General features: G+C 38.2%; 1 protein-coding gene and 1 long non-coding RNA gene across 2 annotated transcripts; both read right to left on the bottom strand.

The window, feature by feature from the left end:
* Window positions 1-366: 366 nt before the first annotated feature.
* On the bottom strand, window positions 367-1,604 carry LOC103962535. The gene is made up of 3 exons (XR_007254186.1): window positions 1,401-1,604; window positions 1,221-1,296; window positions 367-922 (listed from the first exon to the last, which is right to left on the bottom strand). It is a non-coding gene; the product is annotated as an uncharacterized LOC103962535 (long non-coding RNA).
* A 1,236-nt stretch (window positions 1,605-2,840) lies between these two features.
* On the bottom strand, window positions 2,841-10,036 carry LOC103962536 (ethylene-insensitive protein 2). Its single transcript, XM_009375249.3, is given in 9 exon segments — window positions 2,841-3,231; window positions 3,620-3,867; window positions 3,870-6,426; window positions 6,514-6,711; window positions 7,337-7,549; window positions 7,635-7,745; window positions 7,887-7,973; window positions 8,269-9,021; window positions 9,835-10,036. Coding segments are annotated over 8 exon segments (4,035 nt in total). The 5' UTR covers window positions 8,518-9,021; window positions 9,835-10,036; the 3' UTR covers window positions 2,841-2,859.
* Between the last annotated feature and the right edge of the window lie 3,147 nt (window positions 10,037-13,183).

Below are 13,183 nucleotides of genomic sequence, written 5' to 3' on the forward strand. Positions count from 1 at the left end.
ACAAAAGGACACTTGTCAAAATTAAATGCAATCTTAACAAATCAAGGGTGAAAAGCTCACTCAGATAAAAGGTGTTAGTTAATTAGCTCATGTGAGCTGTCTTAAATTGCTTACCTGCTCACATATGAAATAGCAAGCAAAACTAACCTGGTTGACTCACTAGTCATAATGCATAAAAATAAAAATAAAAAAAAAGTGAAATGCATATGCATGTACAAACCTTACATGTGATGAAGCAACACCATATGATATACCTTTGGATTATTCACTTTCCATCTTACTAGAACATGTAACAAGCGAAACACAAAGAATTAAGAAGCATTTGTACAATATGGAATTAAAGTCCTATGATCATACATAGATGTCTTGGTGACAATGGGCACACATTTTATACAATGAAGCATACAATTTACATTGAAACTGTTACAATAACACCGCTTTAGCTGCTTAACTGTAAGGAGTAACTCATTTTTATATTCAAAAGGAAAACTACAAAACAGCAGCATACACAAAACGATTCCGAAGAAATCCATCAGCATCATCTATGAGAGCTGGTCTAATCTAAACAGGCAGCACATATCAAATTGTACACTCATATATAGATGTACACATATAAATATGTACACTCATTATAAATACCGAAAAACAAAAATTTATACAAATATCAAAGTGTGACTCGTTCAAAAAGTGAAATGACTCCTTACATCATAACAGAAGTGAGTGTTTTACTTCTAGACCTCGGCGGACTTCTCTTGGGTTGGAGGGACCGGAGGCCCAAAAAATTGTGGAGCAGTAGGTGATTCCCTTCGGCCAGATGCCCTTCCAAGGAGGTAAAAAGCAAGGGCTCAAACCAATATTAACAATATAACCGGCGCTGAAACCACAACTACAAATCCCATTTTGTTTTGAAGCTAACAAGTCTCTGCATATCATAAACCATGCCTTTAGAGTCAAAAGTTAAATGAAACATGGATTCATCAACTACAAATACATGTTCAGTACTCGTTTTTAAGTTGTGAACGATTAGTTAAAACTGTTACGTCGATGAATATTTTGTCTATTGACATTCAGTCTTTGCTGTATCAGAGCAAAGCAAATTTTGGTCCTCGGTTCAAATCTCATAGACAGAGTTGCTGATAAAAAAAACTAAGAAAATGGTTATCTAGTCAGAGAACTTAGGAATATAAGAAACAAGAAAAGACAGAATAAGATGAATTTACCCATTAGTTGATTAAATTCTTGCTTTGTAAATATTTGATTGCAGACTTCAATGGAAACTCACACATTTCTGATTCCCTAGAAGTTCGTATACACATGAAAAAATTAAAGAAGTGAAACAATTCTCATACTCATTTCAATAAGCGCACGCTCTAAAATCATTGCACATGTAGAGGACTTACCTCTTGGGGTTTAATCTCTGGAAGTGTGGAACTAGAGCACAAGAGACTGAGACAGAAAGAATTGATGATGATGATGATGATGATGATGAATAATGAAAGATAGAAGATGTGTGTATCGTATTCATGTCCAACCAAGTCACTCGGTTGAGCTTAGGAGGGGGCCTGTAAGCTCTCCACGTCTCAGAAACCTGATCGTGGATATGGGCTAACGTGAGAGGGAGCAAACTAAGAAAATATACTCCACTCGTTGTTAGGGTTATGCCATTATGTATCCTGTAATCTTAAAAAAAGCACCGACTTAAATAAAACTAAAGTCTTGCTTGCTCCGCATGCGATATTATTATATAATATTGATTGATTGCTCTTTCGTTTCTTTGAAAAGGAATGGAGACTAATTTACTATTTTTCTTGTATTCTCTCAAAAGTGCAATCATTAAAAAGATAGTGTCAGCGGGTGGTTAATTGGTCTGGTAGTCTAAGTCTTTCTTTTAACTCATTTTGTTTCAAATTCAAATCATTTCTCTTTTGCAATGTAAATTAAAGTAGTATTATCGTTTTATTGAAAAAAGTGTTAAAATTAATGACTTTCAAGTTTGTTTTTGGTGGTAAAAAATAATCACCACTTTCAAGCTATTTAATTTTGCGCGTTATTTTACTTGATTTTATTGAAGTGAATTGTTATTAACACTTCAAAAATCTCATTTGGCACTCCAAACTTTCTATAATTAGAAAATATATATATATATACTTGTAAGGAGCGTAAAATGAGATTTTAAAATGCTAATAACATTTCCCTTATTCAATATGATTGGTTAAAAATAAAGAAAGAAGTGTAAATGAGTGATTATTCTTCCCCGACTTGCACAAACCCCACGCGAGAGGAATACAAACACGAACCTCGCATGCAGATCGTAAAATGCTATTAACCAGAGTACCAGTCCCTGGTGCACAACTTAACTCAGTGCACAAAATTATGGAGACAGGTGACCAAAATGGTCTAGATACTCAAAATCAGAAGTATTTTTTTGTCAGTATTGTTAACTGGCACATTAGTATTTGCATTCATGTCAAACATCTTGGATTACATCCCAGCCATAACTTCCTGCAATGGAAGAGAGATGATTGAAAACCCTGGGGGTTCCGGGGTTTTGCAAATTTCAATCTTGTTAGAACAAGTAACAGAAGCAAGCGAGCAAGCAAAGCATCTAAAAATTTGCAAAAACCAATTTTCAACCTTCCACCCATTTTCTTTGATGATGCTGCAATTACAGATCCAGCAATTCTTACCTATGTATATGTTAAAATACAAGGAAATACAAATTGCAGCGACGACTTTGATACAGAGAGAGAGAAACGGTCTTAACTGAGCGTTTTGATCCAGAAGATGAGCCGTTTTCCAAAATCAAACAGCTCCATAACCCAGTTGAGACATACTGTGTCTGTATGAAACTGAAAGCTATTACCCATAAGGAGCAGATGCCAGAGACTTGCGCGAACCAGGACCCTCATGAGTGCCAGCTGCTTTGTTGGATAATCTACGCTTGTAGCGTTTGAGGACAGATGCCAGATTTTCTTTTCCCTTTGGGAAAGCTACATCACCGGCTGCTGTCCCTGTCCGGCCCTTTCGACAAGAGATTGCAATCTCCACATCCTTGATTATGTCTAGAAGCGTTGCTGCAGTTGTGGATTTTCCCCTGGCTGGTTTAGCAGCAGGAGGTATTCCATTTGAAAATGATAAACTTGATTTCAGCTGGTGTGCAGCGGGAACTTGAAGGCAGAAGCATGGTGACATCAGAGAACGAGGCTTTGAAAATGCCGAATCAATAATCCCCTAGCATTAACACGATACAGAGTTAGTAACATTACTGAATTAGAAGCTTTGGAACCAAATATACATTCGAAGTCAATCTACTTGTATAAAGAGCACAAGTGCAAAGCAAGGAGACAAACTCCTGCAAAATTCACCAAAAAGTAACAACTGTATTCCACGTAGCTTGCAACAAAGGGTTGTTTTCTAAGTTGTGTTCAAGGCAAGCTTTTCACTCCGGCTTGAGGAGAGTGTCAGAACCAATTCAGTCTATTTAGGGTTTTACTTAACTAGCTACGGAATTTTAATTTATTCTAGGATTTCAATTCATGTTGTGGTTTGATTTCATTTCTGTTATAGCCGCATTTGAGACACAAATGTATTTTATTAGAGAGGGAATGTAAGTGTTTACCTGAAGCCGGTTGAGAACGTAGGTATATTTCCCCCATAGCTCTGGCCGGCTTTCCATAAGTGATAAATCAAGAATGCGGTGGATGCACCAAACCCCAAAGCTTACTACCAAATCTGCCTTCCATATACACCCCTCCCCACAATGAGGAACCGAGGAAAACATAAACTGACTCAAATCATTATTCTTCATTGCAGAAGCAGGCTTCCTATCTGAAGAATGGTACTGCGGTTCGCCCATTTGACCTGTCGGTTTATCTCTCTAGTTTCAGCTTCATAAAGAAATTTCTCCCTTGCAGCCACACGATCAATTAGATCCTCATCAACCCCATCATTTTGCGTAAACAACCAGTCAGACCCTTCCAATTTCAAAAGCTTCACAATGCAATGCCTGAAAGACTGAAGCAGCTTGGCCTCTGAATCTGCAACTGAAGTTGTTTCTTGGTTTACGGAACCTACTCTATTACCAATTCCACTACCAATAGTACGATTATTATCAGCCACACCAAACTGCTCAAAAGGCTGTCTAGACCAGAGCGACCCAGTGTTAAAAGTTGAACTCTGTTGTGATGACAGAGAATTGTAGACATTTGGAGAGAGTTCATCAAATGCCAAAGGAGCTCCTGTTCGTACCCCAGAATTTGAATCCAAGGATGATTCATAACCGGTCATCCCAGCAGATGATCCATACCCAAGAGGACTTTCCCAGTTAGCATTTTTATCAGGCATGTAAAGCTCCCGGTGAATGTCTGGTAAACTATGATATTTCTTTGCATTGGCTGGACTTACCACATTCTCAGCAATTCCAGAAGACCGTGGATCATAATACGGTCTTTCAGATTGCATTGGACTATTTCTAGATGCTGTAAAGTTCTGAAAACTGGAGGCCTGACCAGATCCTAACCCATTTTGCAACCTCTGCCCCATGGTAAATGCAAGTGAATCTCTGTAGTTTCCAGCACCCAACGAAGAACCGGACTGTAGGACTGATGGCTCCATTTGACCATTCAAGTTATCAGAACTTTTGTCATTTGCCATTTGATTGAGATATGATGCAATCTGATAATCATGTACTATGGCTGGCTGGTAATCCCAACTCTCAGAAGTTGGGATACTGCGCACACTTGAATAGCGCCTCTCACCACTCTCAGAAGTTGGGACACTGCGCACACTTGAATAGCGCCTCTCACCACTCTCAGAAGTTGGGATACTGCGCACACTTGAATAGCGCCTTTCACCACTCTCAGTAGTTGGGATACTGCGTACACTTGAATAGCGCCTCTCACCAGAGCCAATAATGCTGCGGCTTGAATTTTGCACATAGGTGTCTAACAACTGCATGTGGCTAGGCAACAATGAGGAAGATCCCCTTTGGACCGCATATGACTCTAAACTGCTTTGAACCCTATGCTGCTTTGCAGACTCATATAAGCTTGAGTTGATTAGAGAATCAGATCCTCTGCCTCCTGCGGATGGAAAGAATCCAGAAGTTCCCTTTGGACTGGTATCAACTTTCAGCGAGGACGACACAGACTTTGAATCTGATCCCAACAGAAGGTCCAGCTTTTTAGCCTTTGCGTCTTGAATTACATTCCCATGGAAATCATACAGTTGTCCCCAAAATTCATCAAGCACAGCAGCTAGTTGACGTCTTGCAGCACGCCCCAACCCTGCTAATCTTGAAAGGCTTCCTGCACTACTTCCTCCATCATCGCCTTTTCCACTTAGACTCCTAAATGATCCCGAGCCCTCAGAGGCCAATGGCGCAGTGCTCCCAGAAACCCCTTTTGATGATTCTTCAGGCTCCCAGGTATCTCCCTCATCATCATCTTTTTCAGTTGGTAAGTCTGCTTCAGCTTCAACAGTCTTCTCAATTGACTCTGTTGACTTGAACTTCAGTGCACTGGTGTCCTCCAATGTGACATCAGAAACATCATTAACAACAGTTGAGACTGGAAATGACTCCACTGCAGATGTGGATCCCTCCATGCAGCTTTTAGGGGAGCAAGGAAAGGTAATATGAGAATTATTATTCTCTGCTACAGTTGTTTGGTGAAGTTCCTGATCAGCCTCCATGATAGTATCAGGCAGATCCAGATCAAAATTATCAACTTCTGAATCAGCATCCAACCCAAATGATGGTGATGGTTCATGGCTCTGGACACTTGCCTCTCTATGATATTGAGGTTCAGCTCTGTTAATATCTTCTTCATTTGTCAATGAATCTGGTGTACCCTCCATCAGTTCCCAGTTCCACACCTGAGCCTCTAATCGGACACTTGCAGATTTTAACGGGGTAGCTGCTAGCCAAATCATCAAACCAAATGATGCACAAGCAGTGAGGAATAGTAACATACTACTCCCGCCATGCGACCTCAAACTACCACCCCATTCACTATTCCCAAAAATCATTTCTATTACAAATATAATTTTCAATCCAAGCATCCCAATAAGAGTAATCAGGGATAAGAATTCAACAAATTGTGAAATTTTATGGGCACCCATTATTGGTCTTGAAGCAGCAATTCGAAAAATAGGGATCACAGAAGATGGTAGTAGCAGAGCTGCCAAAACTTGTGTGAATATAAGCAGTTGATACATTCCTTCAGCTCCTGAACTCCAAACAAAATAAAGGGCTGGAACAATGGCAATAATTCTGATGGTAGCGCAATGAAGCCAACCAGGAAGGTCCACTTTCAAAAATTCATTCAGGACTACATCTCCACCCAGACTCCAGCTTAATGTTGTGATTTGATTTGACAGAATGAGAACCAGTAAGAAGGAAGCCGGTACTATTGGACCCCAAAAGACCTGCATAATTTCAGAAAAATATTAAATTGGCTCAGTATGCTGCATGATAGTGCAAGATTAAATTGGCCCAGGGGAAGAAAGTGCAACCTGTTCCATTAGCGACATTGCATCCTGAAACGCAAGTACAACAAGGCCAGAACTTGCCTCTGGACTGTAGAATAAATTTTCCGCTGAGGTCATAAGGACATAATTCACCATATAAACACAACTGAAGATGCATACTATGCCAACTAAATGGTTATGACACAAAGCACCCTTGGGAACAGTTGCCTGCTGCTGATATTGCTGAAAAAATAGAAAATTGGAGTTTCAGAGACCGTCACTGCAAATCAACTATCATATGAACAATTTTCAAGTAGTTAACAGTCAAGATACAGGAGGAGAAAGAACTTAGTGATGCAAGTTTATTAGTTGATGCACATGTTAAAATTGATTACTTTTGGCCTCCCTAGTCCAGAAAGAGAATATCAATCGCTTGTTAATGGAACTTTTTCTTTTCTATTTAGGAAAGAAGTATGGGCAAGTGTAACTTGGCGGTCTCTAACAAACTGCAATGACAATAAAAAATGGAACCATTTGACCCTCTTAATTGCATTAGTTCGTGAAGAAGTTATTTCAAACGAAAGGAATAGATGACTCAGCAACATGTCCTAAAAAGCAATTAATCTCCAAAACAAGAAAAAGATGGGCACTGCATATCCATGCATTAAATGTATATCTAAATAAGCCAAAGATGCACAGACAGACAGATAGACAGATAGACAGATATACAACAAGAGAATCAATGTGTAAATATGTATATTTAACAAAGATACAGATGCATGCATAAGCTCATATTCAGCAACATATGCATGGATGTGCAACGTAAATGCAGAGACTGAAAACAGGGAAGCGTGAGAAGCACAGATACCTGCACTATAGAAGAATGAAAATAAAGACTGTGAGGCATTATGCTTGCACCAAGAAGACTCATCAGTGCAAATGCACTCTCCCCACTCAGCTTTGTTAGCATCCCATTCATGGAACGGGGCATTTCTGGTTGACTGATAATTACTCCAAGAACAAAGGAAAGGAGTATGAATCCTGCAACATATATGCATAGGACCTTCGCCTTGCAAGTTTCCTGGTATATGGATACTCAATAATTATTTTAAACAATATTGCAAATGCGAGACTACAGAGAAATAATTGCAAGTAACAGAACTTACCAGGAAGGAGGAAAGAAGAGGGTATAAAATGGCATTAACAGCAGTCAAAAAGACACAAGTAAACAAGTGCCAACCAAACAGAAGATTAAGCCCATGTGCGATGCCGAGGATCTAGTAAAATTAGGGCAATCATATGTTACGAGAATAACAAATTTACATTCAACAATAATACAGATCATAACAAAATGCAACAGCTACAGCACAGTTTGGACAAATTGGGGTAGAGTGAGTTTCTGAGTATAGAGAAATTACCATGGTTAGGTCTGACAGAATCGCAGAAACCTCTGTTTGAATTCCTAAGGATATGCATGTGCCTTTGTCATACTCCTCACTGCATATCTTTTGACATTAACAAAATTCAAGAAACAAAAAGAAAATGTTAAAACTTGGCGGCTAACATAGAGGCTATGTGCACATGATTGTTTGTACGAAAGAGAGAGAGGCAAAGAGATCAAAAAAAAACAACTGCAGCCAATCAAATAAGAATATGCAACCAGAAAAGTTGTCCTGGTTAGGACGCAGCTCGAAAGCATGACCGCAAACAGAGTATATGCATAAGTAGTAGCGTCTCCATCACTACCATTTCTAAGAAGAATAATGCATTAAAAACCCCTTAAATCAGATAAAATGATACCTGTGCAAGATCTCTTCCGGTGACTACACCAATCCGAGCTGACAAATAGTGACATAAAATAGCTGCAAAATTGAAAATAAGCATCAATGCTGCGAGGTCAGAGCCAAAACGGGCACCTGCTTCAGCAGTTGCTGCCCACTTTCCAGGGTCAATATATCCAACTGAAATCAGAAGCACAGGTCCAACAACAGGAAGCAACCGCTGTAGAACACCCGGCATAATGTTAGCATTAGGATTGGTGGATTCCATAGCTATGGACTCTAGGAGAAACCAAATTTCCAGTGCAATGAATTACAAATGGCCTTCCTGAACTACTATGCAAAACTAGACTCGCAAGCTGAGGTAACCACTGCTTGAAAAGGAAAAGAAAGATAGAAGCACTTTAACTGCAGAAGTGAAAAAAGAACTAGCACCAACTGATTATGCCACAATACATGAACCCAATTTACTGTCTTTGGAGGACATAACTAGGTAAAGAAAGTGCAACCAATGACGATGGTGTGTTGCGCAGGCTATTCCAATACACTTGCGCAGATCAAACCTAACTTTTCTAAATGGTTACTGCATTGTAAACTTTAGCCCGTTCAATATTATATTCATCTACTGAGAATAAGCAGAGTGTCCATCCAATCCTCGCGAAACTTTGATCCAACTACTAGAATTACAGAGCACAACTAACAACAGTCACAACTCCAGCCATGGAACGAACTTCAACCGCTCCAATCATTCTGTACTCTGCCCTTGGCGTCAATCCTGATCCACAAAATCACATTAGTTTGATGCACCGAAGAAAAGGGCTAGTATCCAAATCAATGTAACATCACAACCTATTTTTATGACTAATTCAAATTTTAACATCATGAGTAAGCACATTAACCATAAACAATTCCACCTTCATAACATTCTTATCTTTCAAAAATTTGGTCAATCGAAATACTAGAACAGAACAATTGAGTACTGGTTTAATTTTGAGGTGTTTTTATAAAAAGTGGGTATCAAAAAAAGCTGAGCTTAAAAATGTGTTTGTAAACATTTAAAAAAAGCTTATTTTCACAGTTTTGGATGAAAAAAAAAACTGAAATCGTGAAGTAGAAAAAATAGCTTATTCTCACAACAACACAGAAGCAATTTTGTTTCAAAAGCCCAGCAATACCAAACCAGTCCGAATCAACCACTACAAGAATCCAATAGCAAACAAACTCCAAACAACATACTGAAGCAGAAATGCAAAAACCCATCTCCAAACCCATGTCAGATCCTTCCCCAACGTTACAAAACAAAACCAAACATAAACAGAATCAACATGCACATAAAAGCTCCAAAATAACAATAACTCAACGGTTGAAAGACATCCCAAAACCCTAGAATCCCAGTACGATGAGAAGAACACCAGAATCCATTGCCATGGATCTCAGGCACAGACAAAACCCAAAAGCCCATTTACACAAAAACCGAGGAAGAAGATACAAAAGGGGTTCAATCAATTGATCAATCAAAGTCAAAACCACAGACAGTTGGTTCCTTTGGGTCATCAGCTTTTAGGGTTTTCGAAATGCTATAGCTTACCTCAAGCTTCCTCTGTGAGGTTTCCCTTCCAGTTATATTGTTTTGTTTCAGTTTCTCTGCCAATCTCTATCTCCTAATCTAGAGTCCTACACAGGCAGTAGATCTCAGAGGACTTTAAAGAGAAACGGCTCAATTTTCCTGGCAGGAGAGAGAGAGAGAGAGAGAGAGAGAGAGATAAATTATGGGTGGGGTTTCAAGGCCATCTTGAAGAGAGAGAAAGGCAGACAGATAGTGAAAGTGAGGGATTGAGGAAAAGTTTCATAAAATGTGTCTTTTTTCTAATAAATATTAAAAATTATAATTATAATTATAATACAGATGGAAAGGTCCAAAAATCAGTTTCTACTTTTATTTATGAAATCATGTATTGCTTCCTATTTTTATTTTCTTTCTTTCTTTCATGTGGATTTTTAAGAGAAAATATGGAGTAGTTAGTAAGAATTTTGATATGACTGCTCAGAGGAGATATTCATTCATTCTTTTTGAAACTTGATGCAAATTTACACGGTTTGGACACAAACTATATGTTTTCTTCAGTGATGCAATTCATTTTCACTACCTAAGTGCTATCTCAAAAGAGTTTTTTGTTTCAGTTATTTATTTTCCACATACTTCAAAGATTTTCAACTATAGATCAGTACGATACCCGCTATAGATCCACATTTATCAACATAGTGAATAACAACCGTTAATATACACAAAGAAAACCGATACTAGCATTTACTTTCTTTTGAAGCTATCATTTTAGAAGTCATTAATTTAAGCCAATGCATTTACTTACTAATCATATTATGAATTTGTTGGGGACATCCGATAAAATTGGAACAATGTTGTGAATTTGTACATGGCAATAGAGGTTTATTACTTTTCTTTCTGTCTATTGTTTTTAATCATAATTTCTAAAAATATTTGTACATGGAATTTATTAAAAGTATTCCTCTTAGCATCCGTAATACCAAAGATCGACTCGTATGGTATTTTGAATGGAATGGAAAATTTTCTGCTCGGAGTGCTTATCATTTAGCACATCATGGTACAGTGTTAATGGGGGTGGAATCAAGACGCTTGAGTTTGAGTAGGGGCGAGGAAGTATTGTGGAAGAGACTTTGGGATGCTAGAATTCCTGGTAAAGTGAAGATATGCATATCCAAGTTAGAGCTGTTGGAGAACAATTTAGAAACAACAAAATAACAGAAATACAGAATCGAAATACTTATACTTTATTATTCAAAACTACTTGCAATACATAATACAATTACACAATAAATACAAAGATTATAATAAGGGTAAATTATAATTTCATACCTCAGGTTTGGGGTCTATTTCAATTCCTTACAACATCTTTAAAACATTTTACTTTTATACCTTAAGTACTATTTTATTTCAAAATAATACCTCCATTACATTTTCCATCCATTGATCCGTTAAATGCTGACGTGACTGCCAAATGTCTACCACATGGCAAATAAAATAATTTTTTAATTTTTTTTAAAAAAACCTGAATTTTCTCAAAAAAAAAAATTGAAACCCACATCTGCAAGAACAAGAACAAGACAGAAGAAAGAGGAAAGGAGCTGGGTCGGGGTGGGGGAGGGGGGACGAGTGGAGGGTCGCGGGTTGGGGGAGGGGGGTAGGGGAGAGAACGGGGTTCCTCTTCCTCTCCTCTTCCTCTTCTTCTCCTTCCTCTTCTTCCTCTTCTTCGTCTTCTGGGTCGCTTTTGGGATTTTTTTTTTTTGCTTTCTTCCTCCCTTTTCTTCTTCTTCTGGGTCGCTAGGGGGGGAGGGACAATTTTTTTTTCCTTTCTTCCTCCCTCTTCTTCTTCTTCTTCTTCTTCTTCTTGCAGATGTGGATTTCAATTTTCTTTTTTTGAGAAAATTCAGGTTTTTTTAAAAAAATTAAAAAATTATTTTATTTGCCACGTGGCAGACATTTGGCAGTCACGTGGCATATATGTGGTAGCCACATCAGCATTTAACTGATCAATGGATGGAAAATCTAACGGATGTATTATTTTGAAATAAAATAGTACGTGAGGTATGAAAGTGAAATGTTTTGAAGATGGTGTAAGGAATTGAAATAGACCCTAAACCTGAGGTATGAAAAAGTAATTTACCCTTATAATAATACTAACTTAAATGAATCGAAGGTAAAGGCTAGTGCAAAAGCTATGTCCTTCAAACAGTATTTATGTCCCACTCTTGTGCTTATGGTTCTACAACGTCTGCTCGACCAGGATACAACTACCTAATTCTACAACCCGCACTGAATTATAGAATTCTAGCGAATTGCTTTGTGTGTTTACTCTCTAAGAATTTTGTACAGAAGAAAGGACATCTGTCAATGGAACTGAGGACTCTAGTTATATAGGCTTTTTCATACATCTTCAAATACCTTTTGGATATATTTGAAGCTATACAACTCTTTGAAAGAGTTGTGTCTATTAATCAAAACGTTTTTAATTAATTTAATTAAAAACTTAATTCAAAATTAAAACTAATTGATCAGATTAATTTTAATTCCTTGGCCCCAAGTGCCCCAAGACCCTTGTCTTGATTAATTAATATTAATTTGTATTAATATTATGGTATAATCATTAAGCCTAATCCACACAATTAGTAGCCCAAATCTCAATCCTCATTCCAAATGGTCCAACACCTAATCACTAATAGAAAGGACTTGACCTATATAAAAACCTGTTGACAAATGGTTGTTTCCCGATGTGGGACAAGAGGAGCTCAAAACTCCATCAAGAGCGACTACGTTTGCTTCAAATTGTAGAATGTGTCTTTTGTACATGGAAGCCTGAGACAATTGAACATGTGCTTCGCGATTGTGATATGGCTGCAGCGGTTTGGTTAGCAAGTGTTGGACTTCAAGTGCATGATACGCAGCGACTAAGCATGTGCGATTGGTTAATTAAATGTGCTGAAAGTTCCTCGAATACTACTCTGGAGTTGATGTTCATGACCATATAGAGCTTGTGGAAAGCTAGAAACGATTTTATTTGGCGCAAATCTCTTACGCCCATGTGGAGATATTCCTATGTGCCAGGAGCTGGTTACTGTCGTATCATCAATGGCATGCGCCACCAAAGTCGAAGATGGTGAGGAAGACTCGTAATAATGGTTGGGTCAAATGCAATTTTGACGGAGCTTGGAACGAAAGGACAAAACAGGTGGCTTTGGTGTGGTTATTCGTGATCATAACGGTAGTTTTTTGGCTGCTACTTCTGGGAACCTTGAGAATGTCTGTTCTCCTCTGCACGCTGAGCTCCTGGTAGCGAGACAAGCTGCGATATTTGTCCAAGAATTGCCTGATTCTAACGAGGCAATATTATTATAAAGTGACT

Source organism: the organism of the source record quoted next, unplaced genomic scaffold (genome assembly GCF_019419815.1).
Source record: "Pyrus x bretschneideri cultivar Hongxiangsu unplaced genomic scaffold, Pyrus_bretschneideri_v1 Contig68, whole genome shotgun sequence".
Taxonomy (NCBI): Eukaryota; Viridiplantae; Streptophyta; class Magnoliopsida; order Rosales; family Rosaceae; genus Pyrus; species Pyrus x bretschneideri.